This window comes from Erpetoichthys calabaricus, chromosome 1 (assembly GCF_900747795.2).
Source record: "Erpetoichthys calabaricus chromosome 1, fErpCal1.3, whole genome shotgun sequence".
NCBI classification, from domain to species: domain Eukaryota; kingdom Metazoa; phylum Chordata; class Cladistia; order Polypteriformes; family Polypteridae; genus Erpetoichthys; species Erpetoichthys calabaricus.
The window spans coordinates 244,973,366-244,997,292 of NC_041394.2; the positions used below are offsets into that span (position 1 = coordinate 244,973,366).

Sequence of the window (23,927 nt, forward strand, 5' to 3'; positions counted from 1 at the left end):
CCCGCTTATCCGAGGTCGGGTCGCGGGGGCAGCAGCTTGAGCAGAGATGCCCAGACTTCCCTCTCCCCGGCCACTTCTTCTAGCTCTTCCGGGAGAATCCCAAGGCGTTCCCAGGCCAGTCGAGAGACATAGTCCCTCCAGCGTGTCCTGGGTCTTCCCCGGGGCCTCCTCCCGGTTGGACGTGCCTGGAACACCTCACCAGGGAGGCGTCCAGGAGGCATCCTGATCAGATGCCAGAGCCACCTCATCTGACTCCTCTCGATGCGGAGGAGCAGCGGCTCTACTCTGAGCCCCTCCCGGATGACTGAGCTTCTCACCCTATCTTTAAGGGAAAGCCCAGACACCCTGCGGAGGAAACTCATTTCAGCCGCTTGTATTCGCGATCTCGTTCTTTCGGTCACTACCCATAGCTCATGACCATAGGTGAGGGTAGGAACATAGATCGACTGGTAAATTGAGAGCTTCGCCTTGCGGCTCAGCTCCTTTTTCACCACGACAGACCGATGCAACGCCCGCATTACTGCGGATGCCGCACCGATCCGCCTGTCGATCTCACGCTCCATTCTTCCCTCACTCGTGAACAAGACCCCGAGATACTTGAACTCCTCCACTTGGGGCAGGATCTCGCTACCAACCCTGAGAGGGCACTCCACCCTTTTCCGGAGGTGCTGATTCTCATCCCAGCCGCTTCACACTCGGCTGCGAACCGATCCAGAGAGAGCTGAAGATCACGGCCTGATGAAGCAAACAGGACAACATCATCTGCAAAAAGCAGTGACCCAATCCTGAGCCCACCAAACCGGACCCCCTCAACACCCTGGCTGCGCCTAGAAATTCTGTCCATAAAAGTTATGAACAGAATCGGTGACAAAGGGCAGCCCTGGCGGAGTCCAACTCTCACTGGAAACGGGTTCGACTTACTGCCGGCAATGCGGACCAAGCTCTGGCACTGATCGTACAGGGACTGAACAGCCCTTATCAGGGGGGCCAGTACCCCATACTCTCGGAGTACCCCCCACAGGATTCCCCGAGGGACACGGTCGAATGCCTTTTCTAAGTCCACAAAACACATGTAGACTGGTTGGGCAAACTCCCTCCAGGACCCTGCTAAGGGTATAGAGCTGGTCCACTGTTCCGCGACCAGGACGAAAACCACACTGCTCCTCCTGAATCCGAGGCTCGACTATCCGACGGACCCTCCTCTCCAGGACCCCTGAATAGACTTTTCCAGGGAGGCTGAGGAGTGTGATCCCTCTGTAGTTGGAACACACCCTCCGATCCCCCTTCTTAAAGAGGGGGACCACCACCTCGGTCTGCCAATCCAGAGGCACTGTCCCTGATGTCCATGCGATGTTGCAGAGGCGTGTCAGCCAAGACAGTCCTACAACATCCAGAGCCTTGAGGAACTCCGGACGTATCTCATCCACCCCCGGGGCCCTGCCACCAAGGAGTTTTTTGACCACCTCGGTGACCTCAGTCCCAGAGATGGGGGAGCCCACCTCTGAGTCCCCAGGCTCTGCTTCCTCATTGGAAGGCATGTTAATGGGATTGAGGAGGTCTTCAAAGTATTCCCCCCACCGACCCACAACGTCCCGAGTCGAGGTCAGCAGCGCACCATCCCCACCATATACAGTGTTGACACTGCACTGCTTCCCCTTCCTGAGACGCCGGATGGTGGACCAGAATCTCCTCGAAGCCGTCCGAAAGTCATTCTCCATGGCCTCCCCAAACTCCTCCCACGCCCGAGTTTTTGCCTCAGCAACCACCAAAGCCGCATTCCGCTTGGCCTGCCGGTACCTATCAGCTGCCTCCGGGGTCCCACAGGACAAAAGGGTCCTGTAGGACTCCGTCTTCAGCTTGACGGCATCCTTCACCGCCGGTGTCCACCAGCGGGTTCGGGGATTGCCGCCACGACAGGCACCGACCACCTTACGGCCACAGCTCCGGTCAGCTGCCTCAACAATAGAGGCACGGAACATGGCCCATTCGGACTCAATGTCCCCCACCTCCCTCAGGATGTGGTCGAAGTTCTGCCGGAGGTGGGAGTTGAAGCTACTTCTGACAGGGGGCTCTGCCAGACGTTCCCAGCAGACCCTCACAACACGTTTGGGCCTACCACGCCTGACCGGCATCCTCCCCCACCATCGAAGCCAACTCACCACCAGGTGGTGATCAGTTGACAGCTCCGCCCCTCTCTTCACCCGAGTGTCCAAGACATGTGGCCGCAAGTCCGACGACACAACCACAAAGTTGATCATCGAACTGAGGCCTAGGGTGTCCTGGTGCCAAGTGCACATATGAACACCCCTATGCTTGAACATGGTGTTCGTTATGGACAATCCGTGACGAGCACAGAAGTCCAATAACAAAACACCGCTCGGGTTCAGATCAGGGGGGCCATTCCTCCCAATCACGCCCTTCCAGGTCTCACTGTCATTGCCCACGTGAGCATTGAAGTCTCCCAGCAGAACGAGGGAGTCCCCAGAAGGTATGCCCTCTAGCACCCCTCCAGGGACTCCAAAAAGGGTGGGTACTCCGAACTGCTGTTCGGTGCATACGCACAAACAACAGTTAGGACCCGTCCCCCCACCCGAAGGCGAAGGGAGGCTACCCTCTTGTCCACCGGGGTAAACCCCAATGTACAGGCTCCAAGTTGGGGGGCAATAAGTATACCCACACCTGCTCGGCGCCTCTCACCGGGGGCAACTCCAGAGTGGTAGAGAGTCCAGCCCCTCTCAAGGAGATTGGTTCCAGAGTCCAAGCTGTGCGTCGAGGTGAGCCCGACTATATCTAGCCGGAACCTCTCAACTTCGCGCACTAGCTCAGGCTCCTTCCCCTTCAGAGAGGTGACATTCCACGTCCCAAGAGCCAGTTTCTGTAGCCGAGGATCGGACCGCCAAGGTCCCCGCCTTTGGCCACCACCCAACTCACACTGCACCCGACCTCCTTGGCCCCTCCCATAGGTGGTGAGCCCATGGGAAGTCCTTACATACCCATGGCATAAATTATAGTGGCACACTGGTTATGGATTATAACTGAAGCACACTTCACTTGGTCCATACCTTTATACTAGAAAATGGCAATTAAGAAAATATTTGAACTGTTAGTATGGTAATGCTGTGCATTTTTTGAATTAGTCTAGGGGCTCAGATTTAATCACATAAAAGGAGACACTTGAACGTCTGGTTCTCAAAGAAAGGTGGTTCATACTCCTCTTTTTTTAGCTTAGCGTCATGGAGTTCTTCTGAAAGGTGCTCTTTAAATTCATGCCATGCACTCTGTACCATGGAGGCTTTCTGGCAAGGTGATGGGCCACAGTGTTAGCGAGCTGCTCAATGGCTCATAATCAAGCTGACATCTCGCTTTGGTTTGTGCTGCAACATCCTGCCATCTCATTGTTTCTCATTTGTTGTCAGCCAAATGGCTCCCGCTTTTGGTTTAATGCTGAGCTGAGGTTGTAGATCTTCTTGTTTTTCTTGGCATAATGGTGTGAATAACTTTGTGTTATGATCAGAGAGTATGAGTTTCGGTTGTAATGAAAAACATTCTGTCTGTTGTACGGACCCGAGCAAATGTCAGTTGGTGCAGGCAGCTAGTAGTGTCACTCATAACTGCATTGTGCAAAGTGCTTCATTCTCAGCAGATGTTGATGCAGTTCTTTTCCTGTCAGCCATGGCGCTTACCTGTAAAGCTGTTCTTGTCAGCCGTGGCTGCATGCCTGTGTCACTGTTTGCAGTAAGAAGGACCTGAGGCCCAATTACATTACTAGAGTAGCCAGCATCATGGGTTGTGTTAGGCATATCATGTCATATACTCTGGATTAAGGCCAAGGTCAAGGACCATTGGTTTGTGAGTTTTTACATGACAGACGGACAACCCTTAGCATTTTTTATATATAGATTGTAAAGTCAACTTTTCACTGCTAATTTACATGGTGCTGATAGATTGCTCAGGTTTCTATAAGAGTAGGTGTCTTGTGATTCATTAATTTGTTGCATTTTCTGCTTCTAAACACAATGCAAACCTTATGACACCAAATAGGATAAGACGCACTTAAACAGATGAATCTTCTATAAATGGTAAGGAAATATAAAACAAAATACAAAAACAATAACCACAAAAATGGCCTGTCAAAAATAAATAAGTGATCTGCAGGAAATGAATAAACAAGAAATTTATACTAACCAGAGATTCGCTGAATCGCTTTTAACTCCATTGTTAAGACAGTACAAGGTGCCTGTTATAACTCTGATCCTTATTTAGATTGAACGGAGGAAATTAGCAGGGATTGGGAGTTTGAAAAATTAAAAGGAAAGTTAGATGTTCAAACTACATGCAAATCCTACAGAAGAGTTAAAACTGAAGACAGAATTGTGCTTTGAGCGGCACAATGGGCCTAAACATAAAATGAAAGAGTTACCTTCTTTTTGTTCAGTCAGCCAAAACAAAATTGCACAATTCTTACCTTGAGAATTGTCTACGAATGACAGGAATCTGCAATTTTCACATGTTAATGTTTTCCTTATTTTATAAGCAGACATCAACCCTTAGCCAATGCCGTGCTACAGTCAGTAAAACTGCACTCTTAATAGAATGAAAATCTCCAGCCAGTACTTCAAATATGAATTATTTAACAATGTAGGCATACACAGAGCGAATTACCATGCTTACAAAGTAGGTGGTATTTTGACTATTTTTTTTACAGAATTTTGAATCATCAGTTGGTGTAGTAATGATTCTGGAGTGATTGGCAATTGTCTGTAAAATGTCAAACACTCAAAAAAGCATCTGAATTCGTCACTGAATTCAGAGCGTTAATAATAATTTATGTAAACAAGATGAGTTGTGACATTAGCCATGATACACTACAGTACTGAGAAGCAAATCAGCTTTATGTGGGTAAACATATTGGAATAAAATGAATTGAATATTTGTTCGTAATCCACCATATAAGTCCAAGAAATGTACTGTTAACAGGATTACATAGATTAAAACTAACAGCAAAGAACAAAAAGAACAGACCAATGATTCAGAGGAGTTAGCAAGTGAGGGGATAGGAAGATTCATTTATTTGACAGCACTGGATGAAAGTAATTAGCTGACTACACAGTACAAATGCCATTTCTATAAAAGTAGTGCATGCTCAAGATGTAAAGATGCTGGGAAAAATTCTGTTTTAGAAAGTGGAATAACATGGAAGCCTCTTAACACTCCTATTATGTTTAAACAGAGACAGTTTACTTTTTGATAAAGTGCAAAATTTAGGAGCCTTCAGTAAAGTTAATCAAACATTGACAGTAGTAGAGATGCAGTGTAAAAGTGAGAGAAAAACATTGTGAGGATTTTTCAAAGTGGGGATGATACATTACGTCTTTGTGACGCTACATCTTTGTGATCAAAATTAACTGCAACTTTCTAGTTCAGACTGCCATTCATTGGAAGCATGCTTAAAGAAAGAGCAATCTTTGTTCATCTTATGTGTGATGTTCAGACATCCTGTTTTTATACCTAAGCCACTTGTTATCACATGTTGGGTATGAATGTTGCCATATCCCCAACATCACATCATCTGCTATGCTCAGACTTGTTCTGTGTCTGCAATGTTTAGAATTTGATTTATGTTTGTCTACTGCATGTATCCTAACATGTCTACATTGTTACTAACTGGACCTTGAGCATTTCTGCTTTTGCCTAACTTTGCACAGCGGCACTTTCTTAAAGGGTGTATCAGATTATGTTTATTGGTGATATACAATCTATGAAACTGAGGTACTTTATAACTGATAATCAGCATTACTTGTTGACAGATGTCAATTCAAAATATAAAAATTCTCTGTTTTAAATTCTTTAGTACAATGTATTCATTGTAGAAATAAACCCACTGTTGAAATAAATTCAGTACAAAATTCTTTATACTGAAGTCTTCCATTCGTGCTCTTAGGAGATGTGATCTTCAAGGTTTCCAATGGAATGTGTTCACAAAGGGACAGTACGGAGGCAGCATGCTTAGCTCTCTGGCATAACAGCTACAGGGACGGTTCATCATCTGTGAGTAGTTTATAAATTCTTTGTATTCAAATAGGATTTATTTTCTATATTCTGTTCTTCTCTTACCCCACAACATTGTACATACAGTATCTGTGTAAATGGTAACACTAAATTGATTAGTTTAAGTGTTAGCATCAGAAAAAGTCTATCCATCAACAGACAGGCATTCTGTTGCCTGTTGATCTTGCAATGGGAAAAATAAATGAACTGATTTTTCATAATCTTTATATATAATACGCTATCGTGGCTGTCCGTTTGTCTGTCCAGGATTTTAAATCACCTGTAGCTCGCAAATTGTTTGACCTATTGACCTGAAATTTGGTACACATATACTATGTGACATCTACTATCCACTTTCGGGGTGATGATTGACCTCCAAGGTTATTCCTCTTTTTACTTTTATTTTATTTTATTGTAGAATCAACTCTCAGCAGCAGCCAGCAGGCTTGTGCGTATGGGCGCCGTTTTCATCCCTACCACCTTACTCTACCTCTTCATATCTTAAATCATTCTTGAGGCAGATTGAAGACTTAAGTGCCAGCTTAAATGAAAATTTAAAGAAAACGTACTAAGTAATTGCAACACAAACACTGACTTAATCAGTTTTAATGTGAAAAGATGCCGACGAAAGAAGAGAAGAAGTGGGCCGCTAGAGTGCAGAAAAGAAGAGCTGCTGAGGAAGCAGCAAGCACATCAACCTCTGAGCAAACTAATGTTAAACGTACAGAGAAAGAGTATGAAAACTAAGAATGCTCAAGTCAAGTGTATTCACTGCACGTTATCGTGCAGTATGCCATTACAGGTCCTAATATAAAGTAAGACTAACAAAGCACAGCAGGTGTGCGTGCCGAACTAGAACAGTGCCTCCATTTACCTAGAGCAAAAAATTCTACAATTTATTTAATTATGCTTCATTATCAACTCCATATTTATGCTCTCTCAGTAGACCAGTAATGCCCTGGTCTACACTTTTTTGGAGCAATGTTTTATGAAATGATTGAGTTACTTGAATGGGATCAATAGCTGTTTAGATTATGAAGGAGGAAATCCCACAAGTGCAATTTCCTAATGTCTACAGGAAGAAACAAAACAACCCAACAAATCTTAGTAAAAAGTCCCTTTTTTCAGGTTTCTTTACAGTAGTCAGACGTTCACCATTCATTCTAGACAAGCACAAATCAGTACATGTTTTCCTTGAAGCAAGAATTACATGTCCAGGAACTTTTGTGTAAAATCTAAATATGTAACATGAAATTAATATAGAAATTATAAAATGTGTCTTTTTCTACAATAGCAATTTTCTGAATTATCAGTAAAATAATATTTTCTATAATTATATCAATTATATATCCACCTTAATAAATGGATTTAAGTGTCTGTGTGCCCATTCATTTGCTATGTCTCTGTCATTCCAAAAGATGGCACATTACAAACATTTTTATAAAATGCATTGCATTTGTCGTTCCCATAGATGGTACATCACAAACATTAACACTTCTTTTTCGAATAATATACCAAATGGCATATAAGAGACACACATGCATTGCATGGTGCACTGCATATATTAACACTGACGTCTACGCTGATAAATTAGATTTCAGCCTGTCTTAGATGGGTAGCACAGCTAGATATTCTATATTGCAATAACAAGCAGAAGTTGTACAAGCTTATGGCTAACAAATGTGAAATTAACATGAAAAGCACAACAATAGACATTCATGGTCATGACATTTAACTATTTTGTACAAGGCACGTCCATTCATTATTTTTCAGGGACATAATCCTTGAAAGGACTACATTTCATTGGCTTCCTCTTAGTTTTGTTTTAATTATCAAGGCACTGCTGTTCTCCTATCGTACAATGCCTAACACATCTTCCTTATCTCTCTTACTCAATATAATCCTTGGTTTACAGTTAGAATTCACATTCTTATTCATTAATTTTTGCGAGACTCATTCTTCAGAACTCTCTTTCTGTATGTGTTCATGCACCGTACCTTCACATTCATATCTAAATAGTGGAACTATGTGTTCTCTGCTGCATTTACAAACTGTAATTTTTGGTCTAATCTATGATATTTAATAGATTCACCCTATGCCCCAAACTCTTTTTAGATATTCTTTTATTAAACTTCAGTACCAATACTGTCCCTAATGCAATGTAATATTACTTTTATGTACTTTGTAAAGACCATTGTAAGTGGTGTTCTCACTATGGTAAGCACTTTAAAAAATAAAACTGGAGATATAGGTTCAAATAACACATTTAAGATACCCGGGTACCAATATAACTTTGAGTAGACATTAGTTCAAGTGGATAAATACCTAAAAGACTTAAATTGTGCTTTTACGTTTTGCAGTTTGTTTACATAGTTATTTAAATATTATTCATCAGTAACTACCGAAGAAATATTGAACATCAACACCACATATCCAAATATGTGAAATGTATTGAAAAACTGTAGAATTTAGATACTATTTGAAAACTCAAGAGTAATTACAAAAATGTCACTATCTGTTTCTGAAAGCAATTGAACTAGTATTGGAGATATCTCTGGAGTTTGTAACTACTGTATTTCTTGCTTGAATGTCCAGTTTTTCAAGTTAAATTACTTTAATGCCAAATGTAAAAAATATAATGACTTTTCAATTCATATTCACATCTGCCCACTATGTTAAAAAATCAGAATCATTCAATAACAATGGTTCAATAACAATAAAATGGCATTCTGAACACAATATGACACTCCTTACATAGTGTTATATATTCAATGTGATGCCTGGGAGATGCAGTTTAACGTCATACCCAGGACACCTTTGCCAATGATGCTGTGATCTTCATGGAGTCAATGGAGGCTCTGATCAGGACTTTTGAGATACTGAGTGAGGAGTCTTGAGTGTTTTGGCTTGCAAGTGTCCTGGATAAAAACCAAGATCCAGGCCTTTAATGACCTCTTGGGCACATCCATCAGCATTATGTCTGTCTGCAAAGGGAATGTCGACCTTATCGAGAGGTTTACTTACCTTGGCAGTGACATTCTCTGGTGACTCTTCACATGAAGTCAGTAGACAGATTGGGAGAGCATGGGGGGTCATGAGGTTTCTGAAAAGGGGTATGTGGTGCTCCCACAATCTTTGCAAAAGGAGAAAGGACCAAGTCTTTAGAGTCCTGGTGCTTCCTGTTTTTCTATATGGTTGCGAGACATTGACGCTATCCAGTGACCTGAGACTAAGACTGGATTCCTTCAGTACTGTGTCTCTTTGGAAAGTCCTTGGGAATCGCTGGTTTGACATTGTATCGAATGAGCGGTTGTTCACAGAGTCTTAATTGTGGCACATTACCTGCATTGTGAGGGAGCGTGAGTTATGGCACTATGGCCATGTGGTGTGATTCCCCAAGTGTGATCCAGCTCACAGGATCCTCATTGTAGAGGACCTGAGTGACTGGACCAGGCCAAGGGGACGCCCACGTAATACCAGACTAGATGGTCATTTTTGGAGTGTGGGACTAGATCGCATGTCTGCCTGGAGGGTTGCCAACCAGGATCCCAAACTTTTTCATCTTGCTGTACCAGTGTAACCCTAACCTGACCTGCCAAGAGTTAGAAAAGAGAAACACTTTTTCTACTCATGTAACAGATGAAAGTAAGGCAGATTTCAGATTGCTTGGAGTAAACCACATATTTATGAATTGAAAATTGCCACAATTAAACTAATTTAAAATAGAGGTATTCTTTATGAATAAATTGAACTGTTTAAAACTAGACTTAAGACTCGCTTCTATTCTCTAGCTTTCCATGACCTATGTACATGATACTGATGGTTCCCTCTTTCAAGTCATTTTTTTGTTTTCAATTTACTGCTGGTTGTGTTGTGTTTTATTGTGTTTATTTTATTTATGTTTGTTGTGTGTTTTAATGTAAAGCACTTTGACTACAGCATTACTGATGTTTTATTAAATGTGCTCTATAAATAAACTGACATTTACATCGATATTGACAACAATGCTGTACTGCTGGAACATACAGTGACATACAAATACTAGATATTAAAAACAGGCCCACCATTTATAATGCTGAATGTCTGTATCGTTTCTGCAGTTCTGACATGAAAAGCCCTTTTGAAGCTAGTTGGGTCACCTTGTACATTTTGAAACAAACTGGCACCATGCGTAACTCTCCAGAATCTACCCCACTGCTAATTGTATGACACTGAAAGTTCCACCAAGTTATTCCAATAGTTGTGCCACTCTACTCTGTTTGTTTTTGTAGACAAGCTTATATGATCCTAAAAGATAACAATAAGTCACTGATCATTGTCAATCATGCATCTACTCAAAGAACAGCATGACAAAAATCCCCCATATGATAAAATTGTTTTGTTGTGTTTCTTGATGCTCCAGGCAAGTGGCTAGCAATTTCTAATCTCAGCCAAAAGGGCCTCCAACATGCATCATGACAACAATGGCTCTATGAATCTATAAACCTCTCTTCTGAGGATGGGTCAATTAATTCTCCATCAAATTATTGACACTAGAATTTGCTGAGTTTTGAAATATGTCAAAAATTTATTTCTTACTGAAAATATTGTCATGAAAAAAAAATGAAGATTTTTATATACATTAATGAACACCACTGATATTAGAAATTAAACTGAGATAGATAGATAGATAGATAGATAGATAGATAGATAGATAGATAGATAGATAGATAGATAGATAGATAGATAGATAGAATAAGAAATGTGCTATATTAAATAGATAAATAAAACAAATAAGAAAGGTACTATATTAGATAGATAGATAGATAGATAGATAGATAGATAGATAGATAGATAGATAGATAGATAGATAGATAGATAGATAGATAGATAGATAGATAGATAGATAGATAGATAGATAGATGGAAAAATTGCATTTCTTACGCTTGCAGGAATCTGGTGCAGAAAATGGTTTGTGGAGGTCTCTGTAAAAGCCCATCCTACACTTTTGGCAGTGCACTCCCTCAGTGTTGTGTTGGCAGTTATCACACACTCCACCACTGTGATTTCCTGATGTCAGCCACAGTGTCATATCAAAATGACAGCTCTCTGCATGTCCATTGCATTTGCACTCTGAATTTCAAGCAGAAAACACAATTCACTACATAATAGATATTAAGTTATGTAAAACTAATAGAATGTATGACTGATTGAGCAAATTCGGCTATAATTTTGACAACTAAAATGCATTTCATGTTTTATTACATCTATTTCAAAAATGTATTCAAATCATATGTTTCTTATATAAATGATTACTTATAATATGGAGCATTGTAAAACAATTTTTAAACATTTTGTATACTGATATGATTCTTTTATAATGTGGGTAAAAGGAAAATATGTTCTTTTTATTGTTCAGTGAATAGTTGCATACCATTTTATGTGCTAAATATATTAAATTCAGATTTTTCAGAAAAAGGTATAATATAATATGTAGAGTTGAAATTATTCTTTTTTACTAATATACACCAGACCTGAATACAGTTTGCAGCTTCTTGATTTCATATCAGATACATTTGGTGCACTTGGATGTAGCCCTAAATGTCAGTACGAATTCACTGAAACAATAAAAATCTGCCCTAACAAGTTTCACTATTTCTACAGAATCGAAATCCACTAGTGAGTCATATGTATGCAAATTATCCTTAACATATTTAAAAAAAATGTAGGGCTATGCATAGCGTACATGAAAAGAGAAAGTAAACTATCACTGTAATGTCTGCAGTCATTTTACTTACTTTTACATTCATTAGGAGCTCCAGTAATGCCATTTGCAGGCTGCCAGGGCTGATCATTGTAAAGAGGTGCACAGAGCTGGCAATGGTCACCTGCCGTATTGTGCTTACAAATGCACTTCCCATGAATCTGCAGGGCAGAGATCAGTGATTGTTGATGAGGTTTTTATTTTTTCTTTAGGCTGTATTAAACATAACTATGGATTAAAATATGCACTTCAAAGGCTTTAAGTATTATAATTACTCAAAGATGAGATACAAAGACTGTCATACAAAAAGGTTTCTTTATAATACATTTACAGGCAGATCCCAGGGATACATTTTATAAGAAAACAGGAAAAGAATATTAGGAAAACATAAAACTAAATAAAAGTGGATGTATGGAATAGTGTACTAAGTCAGACATCAAGTTCAGTGGCTTGCCTAGGACCCAATTGTACACATGCAGGCACTTAGATTTAGACAAGAGAGTTTTATAGCTGGCATGCAGCCTAAAGAACCAAGGCACATCTTTTCTAGCTATGTTATATGTTATAAATGACTAGACAGTGACTTTAAATCATTCTAAATATTCTATTAAACATTGAATAGAACAAAACTCGATGTGCTTAGTTTCTTCTAAACAGGTATGAGAATGTTATGTTTATTATATCAGAATTTGTTCTGATTGGCATTTTTTGACAAAAAAATTAACCTGACTCCTTAATTCAAAATATTTAACAATTGCCCCACTGTCTAGACATCCTACTGTTCAGGATCTGCCTATCCAAGACCATACCATAAGTAGCATAGCACTCTAAATTTCAACTGTAAAATCTTTTGAGGACTTGCACTTGCTGAGAATTGAACAATAACTCAAGCTAGTATACAGTATATGTTTGTAATGGCCACATTATTTGACAAAAACAAAGATGGAGGTCATCATTTCTAGTACTTTTGAATGGTCTGCTCTAATATATATTTGAATAAAGCCAAATAACAAAAACAAAACAAGGAGAGCAAAAATGTAGGTATAGCAACAAATTATTCTCTAGTCTTCTTTAATTAAGGTCTAATGTATGGAATGAATAGCAGAACATTTTGAAGAAGTATCTACAGATGATAGTTTTGGCATACATTTTGACACCATTAACTATACACTTTACTGCATAGACTAGTTCAACTGCCAATGTCATGATCTGGTATGGCAAATAAAAAAGAAACAGGAAGAAAGTGTGCTGAAATGTTAATGTGGCAAGGATTACACACTTAATCACTTCTCAGAACTGTAATCAGAAAAAAATAAAAATTAATAATGTGCTACAATAAGGAAGAACCAAAACATAATATCAGAGGATAGCACATTAGAGCATCTTTAAAAAAGACAGAAACTATCATTTTTTTCATTTGCCAGGATTTGATCCAGAGGAATTAGAATTATTTTCCACATGGCTGCTTACATAGTACTGGAGTTGGCAAGGCTGAAAATCTCTCAGCTTTGGAAAGCTGCAGTTATGCAGTTAGTCCTATGTGGTATGGGCCACCACTGCAGACACACAACAGGCCAACCATCGACTAGGCTCGGCAAACTGCACAGACAAAACACGACCAAAGACTGTAGCGGCAAAGAATGGAGATGAACAGCTGAGTAGCTACTGGTGAACCGAAGGCCAGCATGCTATGCAAGAAACATTAAAAGGAGATAAGCAAAGTAAAGAGATGTGATCTTCTGCTCCTCAGACAGACATGAAACAAAGACTGCAGCAGTTTAGCTGGTGGTGATCCAAGCAAAAAACAGGGAAGCTCTTTGGACAGATCAAATGAACTATATTGCTGCCATAGCCACAGACAGTACAACAAAAAAGAGCTAAAGAGGCACCACATAACACTCCCATCAAAAACCAAGTTTGCCAACTAATGCACAATCTTATCTTAAAAAATTGTCCCAGTAGTACTTCTTTCTTGTAGGAGGTCTAACTCCATTCAGCTTTTTAATGTCCCTGAACTAAGGAATATGTCAATCATTTTTTATTTTTGTTTTGTTATTAGTTTATGATTTTACCATTACGGTATTGATGTCCTTGTTGGCACCAGTGATGGTAAGGTGCCATCATTTTGTGTTTTTGTTTGTATGGACAACACTATTTTCTGTGTCTGGTTGCTATTATGAATCATGATTGCTAGGCCATGCAGTTTATTATTTTAGTGTTATGATGGTGATTAAATCATCAGTGAAATTTGGTAAGATAATTTTTTTCTTGAGCACCATAATTTTGTAATATTTTTGCTTATACTGTAGCACACCACCATTTTGCAAATCTGATTTCTATTATGTATATTACATGATTGTTAGGCAATATGATGCAAGTGCCACGTTATAAAGATAGCTGTACGTTTAAAGTAGTACTCAAACTTTATTCTAAAATATTGGAAAGACTGTGTTTTGACTAGTCTTCAGGTTAACATTTTTTTGGTTTGGAATCTAGTTTTGCTTACAACTTATGTGTTATATCATATACGTTTATGATGACTTTGGCTCCTCTTCTATGTCATGCCTATAATGTCTACCACTCAAATTTTAAATACAGTATACTTTTACTTTAGCCCTTGATGGTCATGGCATTTGGCTATTCTAAAAGCCTTTTACCCTGACCCACCATCCAAATTGTTTTTTGTGAAATCATATGTTTAAGTGTACTTGCACATAGGTTGTTTCTAGTATATGACACTTACTGTAACTCTGTGGTGCCTGCTGATGACTAGTGTTGATCACCAGATTTTGCCAAAGTGTTATTCACAGTGAATTTACTGAGTTTGTGTTCACCCTCGTTCATCGAATTATTTACTGATAATTTGACCGGTTTAGGGAAACTTTTTTCTCCAATGCCCCATAATTTTTTGCAAGGCCAGTGCGACATCCTCCAGAGCTGTAACAGCCAACATTGGATGGAACTGCCCCCTGGTATATAATGCTGATCATTTGCATTACAGACTCTGTTGTACTTAGTTAGTGGTAGAACAGATAATTACATAAAGCAGGTTCTCAAAATTTTATTTCTATGAAACATATACAGCATAAATAATGAGTTATCTCTGCTTGTAGCCAAATGTGCATGTTGATCATTGACTTCCATGTCAGTATAAGAGACTAAGACACTTGCCCTATGCATGAATAATTAGCCACGTGGTGATAAAAAACAAATCTTGAAGGAGCCTGACGCCCCCCCCAAACACAGGAGACTCTATAAATAAATAATAACAAAAGATTTATTACAATTTACAAGTAGTTTCTATCGTTTTGAATGAGGAAAAAGTGCAAAAGTATCAGCACAGACAGTTTAGAGAGACCTTCAGCGCAACTTCAAAAAAACAGAACGAGCCAGCAATTTCAATCATGACACGCCAATTTGAAATTTCTGCCTTTAAAAGACCTATGTATTTTTTTTACTTTTGACTCCGATTTTGGCATTTCCACTTTGTTTTGTTGAAATATATGATTGCACATCTCTGCTTCTTTGATCTCACGGAGGCACAGTGGTTCAGTGGTTGTCACTGCTGCCATACAGCGCAGGTCATTTTTTTGGCCACAATAATCTCTCCACTATAGCTGGTAGATGTTTCCCTAGCCCTCAGGGACATTTTAAAGATGATTGAACCATTATAATCTAGTCTAATCTAGTTCAGTTAGTCCTTCCCCATTGACTTCAATGCATTTTGCCAATTTTAACTCTTTCGTGATTTCTCCGAATTTGAGCCGAAGTGAACACTGGACATCTTGAACAAGCGATGCAAGTCTGAAATACAAATGAAGGCAGAAAATAACCAATTTCCATCCACCCTGAAAAAATGACATACCAAAATTTTGGGAATGGTATGAAAATATGGTCTGCATCCCTAAAATAATAACACTCATTCTCAACACATAAAGATACTTAAAATCAGCAATCCCTCATTCCTATATGCAGTCAGGTAATAGGTTACTCATGCAATGTTGTGTTTGGGAGGAATTCCCTTTCAACTTAAGATACTGCCACTAGAAGATTTAATTCAGAAACATAATTTTAAGCTTGCTTTTAACACTGATTAGCATTTATCCATCCATCCATTTTCCAACCCGCTGAATCCGAACACAGGGTCACGGGGGTCTGCTGGAGCCAATCAGAGCCAACACAGGGCACAAGGCGGGAACCAATCCTGGGCAGGGTGCCAACCCACCGCAGGATTAGCATTTAGCTGTATGATTATTTCTTTAGTTGTGACAGTAATTAAGTGGTTAGCAAGGTGAAACATTGGATTAGTGAAAATTACTTTTACTTAAAATTAAGAAAACTGAGAATTCAGTAGATGACAATTCTGTAAATTGTAAGAAAATACTGATAAGTTTCATTACAAAGAGTTAGTATTTTACTAAAATTATTTTTGTGTGAACAAATATTTCAATTGAACAAAAAACAATTATGTAACAGTAAGAAATACCAAACCCAAACACAAGCAATACCAGATCGGTTGAGCCCCGGGTTAACAACGACCACCACCAGTACTGTTAACCAACAGCGTGCTGGCGGAAATTGGGCTACTATTGGCCGAAGAAGAAGAATAAAGAGAAGAAGAGGGGGGGACACAGGAGGAGAGGAGGAAGGTAAAGAGAGTGGAACTGAGGGTAGGAACTTTGAATGTTGGCAGTATGACTGATAAGGGGAGGGAGTTAGCCGATATGATGGAGAGAAGGAAGGTTGATATATTGTACGTATTCTAAAGGAACAGTATGTCAAGAGTGTTCTGGAGGTGAAAAGAGTGTCAGACAGAGTAATGATTATGAAGCTGGGAATTGGAGGTGTGATGATGAATGTTGTTAGTGCATATGCCCAGCAAGTTGGGTGTGCAATGGATGAGAAAGAAGATTTTTGGATTGAGTTGGATGAAGTGATGAACCCAAGGGATAGAAAGTGGTGATTGGAGCAGATTTCAATGAGGAGATGAGGAGGTGATGGGTAGGTATGGTGTCAAGGAGAGGAATAAAGAAGGTCAGAGGATAGTGGATTTTGCCAAAAGGATAGACATGGCTGTGGTGAATACATATTTTAAGAAGAAGGTGGAACATAGGGTGACGTACAAGAGTGGAGGAAGACGCACACAGGTAGATTACATCCTATGCAGAAGAGTCAATCTGAAGGAGATTGAAGACTGCAAAGTAGTGGCAGAGGAAAGTGTAGTTAAGCAGCATAGGATGGTGGTCTGTAGGATGATGTTGGGGATCCAGAAGAGGAAGAGAGTGAGAGCAGAGCCAAGGATCAAATGGTGGAAGTTGAAAAAGGAAGACTGCAAGGCTGAGATTAGGGAGAAGGTGAGACAGGCACTGGGTGGAAGTGAAGAATTACCAGCAGATGTAGTAAGGGTGACAGCAAGAAGGGTGCTTGGCATGACATCTGGACAGAGGAAGGAGGAAAAGGAAACCTGGTGGTGGAATGGGGAAGTACAGGAGAGTATACAGAGGAAGAGGATGGCAAAGAAGAAGTGGGATTGTCAGAGAGATGCAGAAAGTAGACAAGAGTACAAGGAGATAAGGGTCAAGGTGAAGAGAGAGGTGGTGAAGGCTAAAGAAAAAGCATATGATGAGTTGTATGAGAGGTTGGACACTAAGGAGGGAGAAAAGGACCTGTACCTACTGGCTAGACAGAGGGACCGAGCTGGGAAAGATGTGCAGCAGGTTAGGGTGATAAAGGATAAAGATGGAAACGTACTCACAAGCGAGGAGAGTGTGTTGAGCAGATGGAAAGAGTACTTTGAGAGGCTTCAGAATGAAGAGAACAAGAGAGAGAAGAGGTTGGATGATGTGGAGATAGTGAATCAGGAAATGCAACGGATTAGCAAGGAGGAAGTAAGGACAGCTATGAAGAGGATGAAGAATGGAAAAGCCGTTGGTCCAGATGACATACCTGTGGAAGCATGGAAGTGTTTAGGAGAGATGGCAGTGGAGTTTTTAACCGGATTGTTTAATGGAATTTTGGAAAGTGAGAGGATGCCTGAGGAGTGGAGAAGAAGTGTACTGGTGCCGATATTTAAGAATAAGGGGGATGTGCAGGAGTGTAGTAATGACAGGAGGATAAAATTGATGAGCCACAGCATGAAGTTATGGGAAGGAGTAGCGGAAGCTAGGTTAAGAAGTGAGGTGATGATTAATGAATAGCAGTATAGTTTCATGCCAAGAAAGAGCACCACAGATGTGATGTTTGCTCTGAGGGTGTTGATGGAGAAGTACAGAGAAGGCCAGAAGGAGTTGCATTGCATTTTTGTGGACCTGGAGAAAGCATATGACAGGGTGCCTTGAAAGGAGTTGTGGTATTGTACGAGGAAGTCGGAAGTAGCAGAGAAGTATGTAAGAGATGTACAGGATATGCACGAGGGAAGTGTGACTGTGGTGAGGTCTGCGGTAGGAGTGACGGATACTTTCAAGGTGGCAGTGGGATTATATCAGGGATCGGCTCTGAGCCCTTTCTTATTTGCAATGGTGATGGACAAGTTGACAGACGAGATTAGACAGGAATCCCCATGGACTAAGATATTTGCTGATGACATTGTGATCTGTAGCGATAGTATGGAGCAGGTTGAGGAGACCCTGGAGAGGTGGAGATATGCTCTAAAGAGGAGAGGAATGAAGGTCAGTAGGAACAAGACAGAGTCCATGTGTGTAAATGAGAGGGAGGTCAGTGGAATGGTGAGGATGAAAGGAGTAGAGTTGGCGAAGGTGGATGAGTTTAAATACTTGGGATCAGCAGTACGGAGTAACGGGGATTGTGGAAGAGAGGTGAAAAAGAGAGTGCAGGCTGGGTGGAATGGATGGAGAAGAGTGTCAGGAGTGATTTGTGACAAACGGATATCAGCAAGAGTGAAAGGGAAGGTCTACAGGACGGTAGTGAGACCTGCTGTGTTATATGGGTTGGAAATGGTGGCACTGACCAGAAAGCAGGAGACAGAGCTGGAGGTAGCAGAGTTAAAGATGCTAAGATTTGCATTGGGTGTGACGAGGATGGACAGGATTAGAAATGAGTACATCAGAGGGTCAGCTCCAGTTGGACGGTTGGGAGACAAAGTCAGAGAGGCGAAATTGCGTTGGTTTGGACGTGTGCAGAGGAGAGATGCTGGGTATATTGGGAGAAGGATGCTAAGGATAGAGCTGCCAGGCAAGAGAAAAAGAGGAAGGACTAAGAGAAGGTTTATGGATGTGGTGAGAGAAGACATGCAGGTGATGGGTATAACAGAACAAGATGCAGAGGACAGAAAGATATGGAAGAAGATGATCTGCTGTGGCAACCCCTAACAGGAGTGGCCGAAAGAAGAAGAAGATCTTTGAAAAGGAGGGAATTTAAAATGATTTTATATATTACAGAAATGCTGTCTAAGTCCTCAAGACTGATCAATATTTATAATAGGTGGGAGGTGAGTAAAATTAGGCATTTCTGTTTAGCAAAGTTTCTAATTTGGAGGTAGTGAAAGAATAGTATTGATGGAAAGTTAAGTTTGGAGTGTAATTATCTATGTACATATCTCTAAGTGATTTAATCCTGGATGTTTTCCAGACATTAAAAACTGCGTACGTTTGAGAGGGTGGAAAAAGGTGGTTATCATGTAGAGGTTTTACAGAGGTTTTACAGATAAAAGCTTCTCCATCCTGAAGTACTTCCTAAATTGGTTCCATATTCTGAGTAAGTGATTGGGTTGTTAGTATATTGGCGATAACTTGTATATACTGGGGTACAATGCAAGGAATATAAAGAAGTACAGCAGGATTTTATTTCTAGCCCGTGTGTGTTCATCTGTTTGTGTCAATGCCCAGGTTTTTATAGCTTGTATATTTGCTGCCCAGTAATACTGTAAAACTGAAAGTTAGGTAGAGCCATGCCACCTTTTGCTGTAGGTCTTTGTAGGGTCGTGGATGTTACTGTATTTTAAATCACAGAACAAATAATTTAAACAAACATTTGAAACACAAATGTGTACAGTATGCTGACCTCACCATTATGCTTAAAAATTCAACAGTTTTTGCTAATGATACCATAACTCAAGGAATTACAAATGGCTTAATGCTGACACAAAAATCCACGGACAAATGCAGAGTATGTATGGATGAATGCTTATTTATCAAATTAAATTGCCAAAATACATTTTTTGTGACATTCATAAACATTTATTGATTTGTTTGGTTTGACCTGTATACATTTTTATATCACACTCAGGAGTACCCTTAAGTATAACTAACTGCCTTTGACAAAAGCATTGATTCCTCAAAAGTTCTCTCACTGCATTAAAAGCTTAGTATTACATTTTTAAAGCATCAGCACTCCAAGTACTTTATGGTGGGCTGTTATAAGTGTGTAAAGCATATGATAATTTAAAATATTTTAGTTCTCTACTCATTTTATGATCTATTGAATTTCTTGTGGTTTTGCATTGCTAAACGACATAGCTCTGAAGGCAGTGTATGGAAATATTTTACTATTCACATCTGACACACACGTGCAATTAGGAGACAACTTCTGGGCTTGGCTGACTGCAATTGCACTCCAAACCAGGGGTTGGTGCTGTCACTTAATGTACTTTTTCTCTTTCCTCCTCTACAGAAAAGATGATCGACAGACCTTTCATCAATAAAGTCTCTTCCAGTTCCCAGCCACCTGAACCTGCCTCATCTGCTTCCCAGCTCTTAAAACTGACTACTCTGTCATCTTTGAAGCAGTCCAACTTTGACACGGATTGAAGATGCCTTCTTGCAATTATTTTTTTCTGTTTTGATTTGTTTTAATATCTTGCAATTATACGGGGATCACTTCAGTGCCCCAACCCTTCATGAGATCTCTTGTTTTGTTTTTACACAGAGTATAACTATTCACCACTGACGTTCCTTAGAAATCCTTTTGAGTCTCATTTGCTAAATAATAGAAAATTACATACTGTAACTGGACTAAAAGTGTATATTTTTGTCACCCACAAACATTTATAAGGAAAGAAAATACAAATGAAAGCATGAAATGTAATAATCTATTCCTTTAATGATAGATAAAAACTACAATCCTTTCAACTCTGTAATGCTATTTTAATTAATATATTTACCATTTAATAGCAGCAAAAACGCTGATAGCGTATTAGTAATCAAATCCTAAGCATATTGGTTTCACCTGAACAAAGGCAATGTTAACTCATTGTTTTAAAGTTTTAGTTGTCATAGTACCTGTAATTTTTCATAGGTTTTATTGTGTTAATTTAGAAAGATTTTAATTTAATTTTACTCATTTATTATTTATACAACTCAGCTATAGTAGTTTAATTTCAATAGTTCAATTTATTTTTGACTTTGATTTTTTAGTCTGCCTCTATGCTTCGGTTTTGACTTTCTTGGTTAGACCTTTGCCTGGCTATAATTTAGGTTCTGGTTCTGGTTCACTCACAATAATCCCTAAGAAACTGCATCCTGACAATGATGTCATAAATATGGCTCATAATGCTACCTGAACAGGTAAGGATTTTAACAAGACAGATGAAGGGATTATTTCACAGGAAGGATGATGTTTTTGTCTTCTCTCTCCATAGCAACGACACGCTAACCCCATAAATGGAAGAACTGAAACATAAACAGTAATTGTTGACCCTGAACATCATTTACACGTCTGATTTCCCAAGAAGGAGTATGGACAGACTGTTTGTGTGTCTGAGGCTGAAAAAAGAGGGAAAAACAGAAATATCTAAACATGATCACCCTGATGAGAAGAGATGCTGGCGTCTACTGGGAGATCACTTAAGTGCTCTAATCTGAGCACTCACTCAACAAATATACCTGGTTAGTACCTCAAAAGCCTTTTTTTATTTGTGCCTGCATGCTCTTTCTACACGCTGCAAAATATCAGAAGCATACTAATGCACTCATGAAACAGACTCAAGCCTGTACTATTTTATGTAATAGCTTTTATTATGTGTAAACATGTTTTGCTATTAACCCAACAGTCCCAAGCCTATGGTTGGAGTGGACCAGAACCTACCTTAGCAGTACTGGGCTCAAGTAAGGACCAGTGTTGAGCAGAGTACCAACCAATCACAGGGTCCATTAATACAGTGCAGATTTACTGTATCACTGGAAAATAACCTAACCCCCACATGTTTTGGTTAAGTAGGAAGAAAATAGCCAGAGGAAAAAACACGGAGACACCAGGAGATTATGTAAACTATACAAGAACAATGATTGGATAGAAAAGCCAAAAGTCTTACTAAAGTCCTCAGCCAACTAGTACAACCACTTTTCTCACTCCTTTGTTTTTGCAAACAATGTAAGAGCATTAACACTCAAACCATTACATATGGTGGCAGTCTGTACCCACAGGTAATAAGACTATTTAACAGAAGGTACATAAATGTTTCTTACTATATAAACAACATTGTCTTTTTTGTGCATCTAGTTTGAATGTCTCTCTATTGTAATAAAAAAATCCTGGGACGAGACGTTTTTCAGAGAGTACGTTTACGTCCCGCGAGATGAGACATTGTGCCAAGAGATTTAACCACGTCCGGGGCCAGAAAAAAAGACAAAGAGAAGATGACAAAGTAGAACGTCACAAAGAATTCAAAAATGTTGGTGCGATACACATGCAGAGCAGGTTAGAGATAATGAAAGTACTAAAATTCGAAAGTCTCAAAAAAATGATAGTAAAGGTCGCATTAGCGTGAACAAACGGAAATTATTACTCGGTGAATTCGGATTTAAACTTTAAGTCGGAGACTTGTAGATCGTCTAATTTGTGTTGCTATCAGGGAAAAGTAGTGTTTCTTCTCAATAAAGAGGCATATCCGCAAGAATTAAAAGATTTGTTATTTGGTGAAAGTGAAATCCATAAAACGCGAGCGGCAGAGATGCGAAGTAGCTGGCGCGTAGAGCAGGATGGGGGGATTGGTGAGTGAAGCGAGTTCATTTTTCCTAATATTAATTTAAATCCACTTACAAATGGTGAACATAAACTGAATGTCTATCTTTTGCTCATACATAAGACATACCAACCCCATCACAAGACACAAATGGTCAAATAATATCCATTATAATTTTGATCAGTGTAGCATTATATAACAGCAAGCAGTCTGATTACAGTTTTGCCATTTCTTGCAATTTGCATATGCATATCTGATGCATGTGTTTCCAGTCTCTGAATACACAAGTGAATATGTCCTTAACTGGATAATTAGAAAAATGCCACCATTGCATCTTCCAATATCCTCTCTTCCAGCCATGCACTGTTATCTGTTGTATCAATGAGCCAAAAAGCTGCTTGCGTATCTAGCTATAACAGAAACTTTAATACTGGTTAAATTGGTGGCTTGTGGATATCAGACAAATCCGTGAACTGGTTGATCATTGTTCATTTGGCCGCTGGGTGGTTGTAATTTGTCTAGTACACAGTAATTGTGTTGGTGGCATACCCATCGTTAAAGTGAACACATGGAGCTAGCGGCAGGGTTTTCGGTAGTCACTGTGGCATCACCAAGGTTTTTGTTGTACTTCTGTTTGTTTCCTATCAAAAATAAAACCTAAAACATCTGTTTGTTAAGACATTGTTCACGTTTTCTGCCAACAAATAGTAGCCCAACAGTAAGTGTTCAGCAATTCATGAACAATCCGTCCTTTTTGAAGGACTCTTTTCAGTAAATCATATGAATTGATTCACTGGAGCTCAACAGGCGTGCTAAATAACTTCAGTAAGTTACTAGTTGATAACCTCCTGTTACCATCACTTGCTTTGAGTAGCTGTGACTGGCAAACTTTTAAGTCAATTTACTTTTAAACCTTGTTATGCAGACATACACTATATAATGGACATCCATATATGTGCTTTTCAAATACTTTTTAGAGTTAAATGAACCTTTCTACTGATGAAGTTAACACTGGTGATTTTGCTGTGAAAGTTTATAACCAACTGATATTTTAATCAATGGAGATGTGTATTAAAATGCATGAATTATGGAGAATCCACTGCATCCACTAAATAGTATCATCTCCAGACAGAAGAGCAGCTTCAGCGACAGACTGCTGTCACTGTCCTGCTCCACTGACAGACTGAGAAGATCATTCCTCCCCCAAACTATGCGACT

At 39.7% G+C, this 23,927-nt stretch overlaps 2 protein-coding genes across 2 annotated transcripts in view; both read right to left on the minus strand.

The window, feature by feature from the left end:
• Positions 1–23,927, minus strand: part of LOC127529042 (uncharacterized) — a 481,049-nt gene that overhangs the window by 259,647 nt on the left and 197,475 nt on the right. The gene's annotated exons all lie outside the window — the stretch shown is intronic.
• ntn4 (netrin 4) overlaps positions 1–23,927 on the minus strand; it is a 97,024-nt gene that overhangs the window by 28,025 nt on the left and 45,072 nt on the right. The window contains exons 4-5 of the mRNA XM_028813520.2: positions 11,826–11,952; positions 10,972–11,160 (exon numbers count right to left, since the gene is read on the minus strand). Of these exons, the coding sequence (XP_028669353.2) occupies positions 10,972–11,160; positions 11,826–11,952 (316 nt within the window). The remainder of the gene's footprint in view (positions 1–10,971; positions 11,161–11,825; positions 11,953–23,927) is intronic.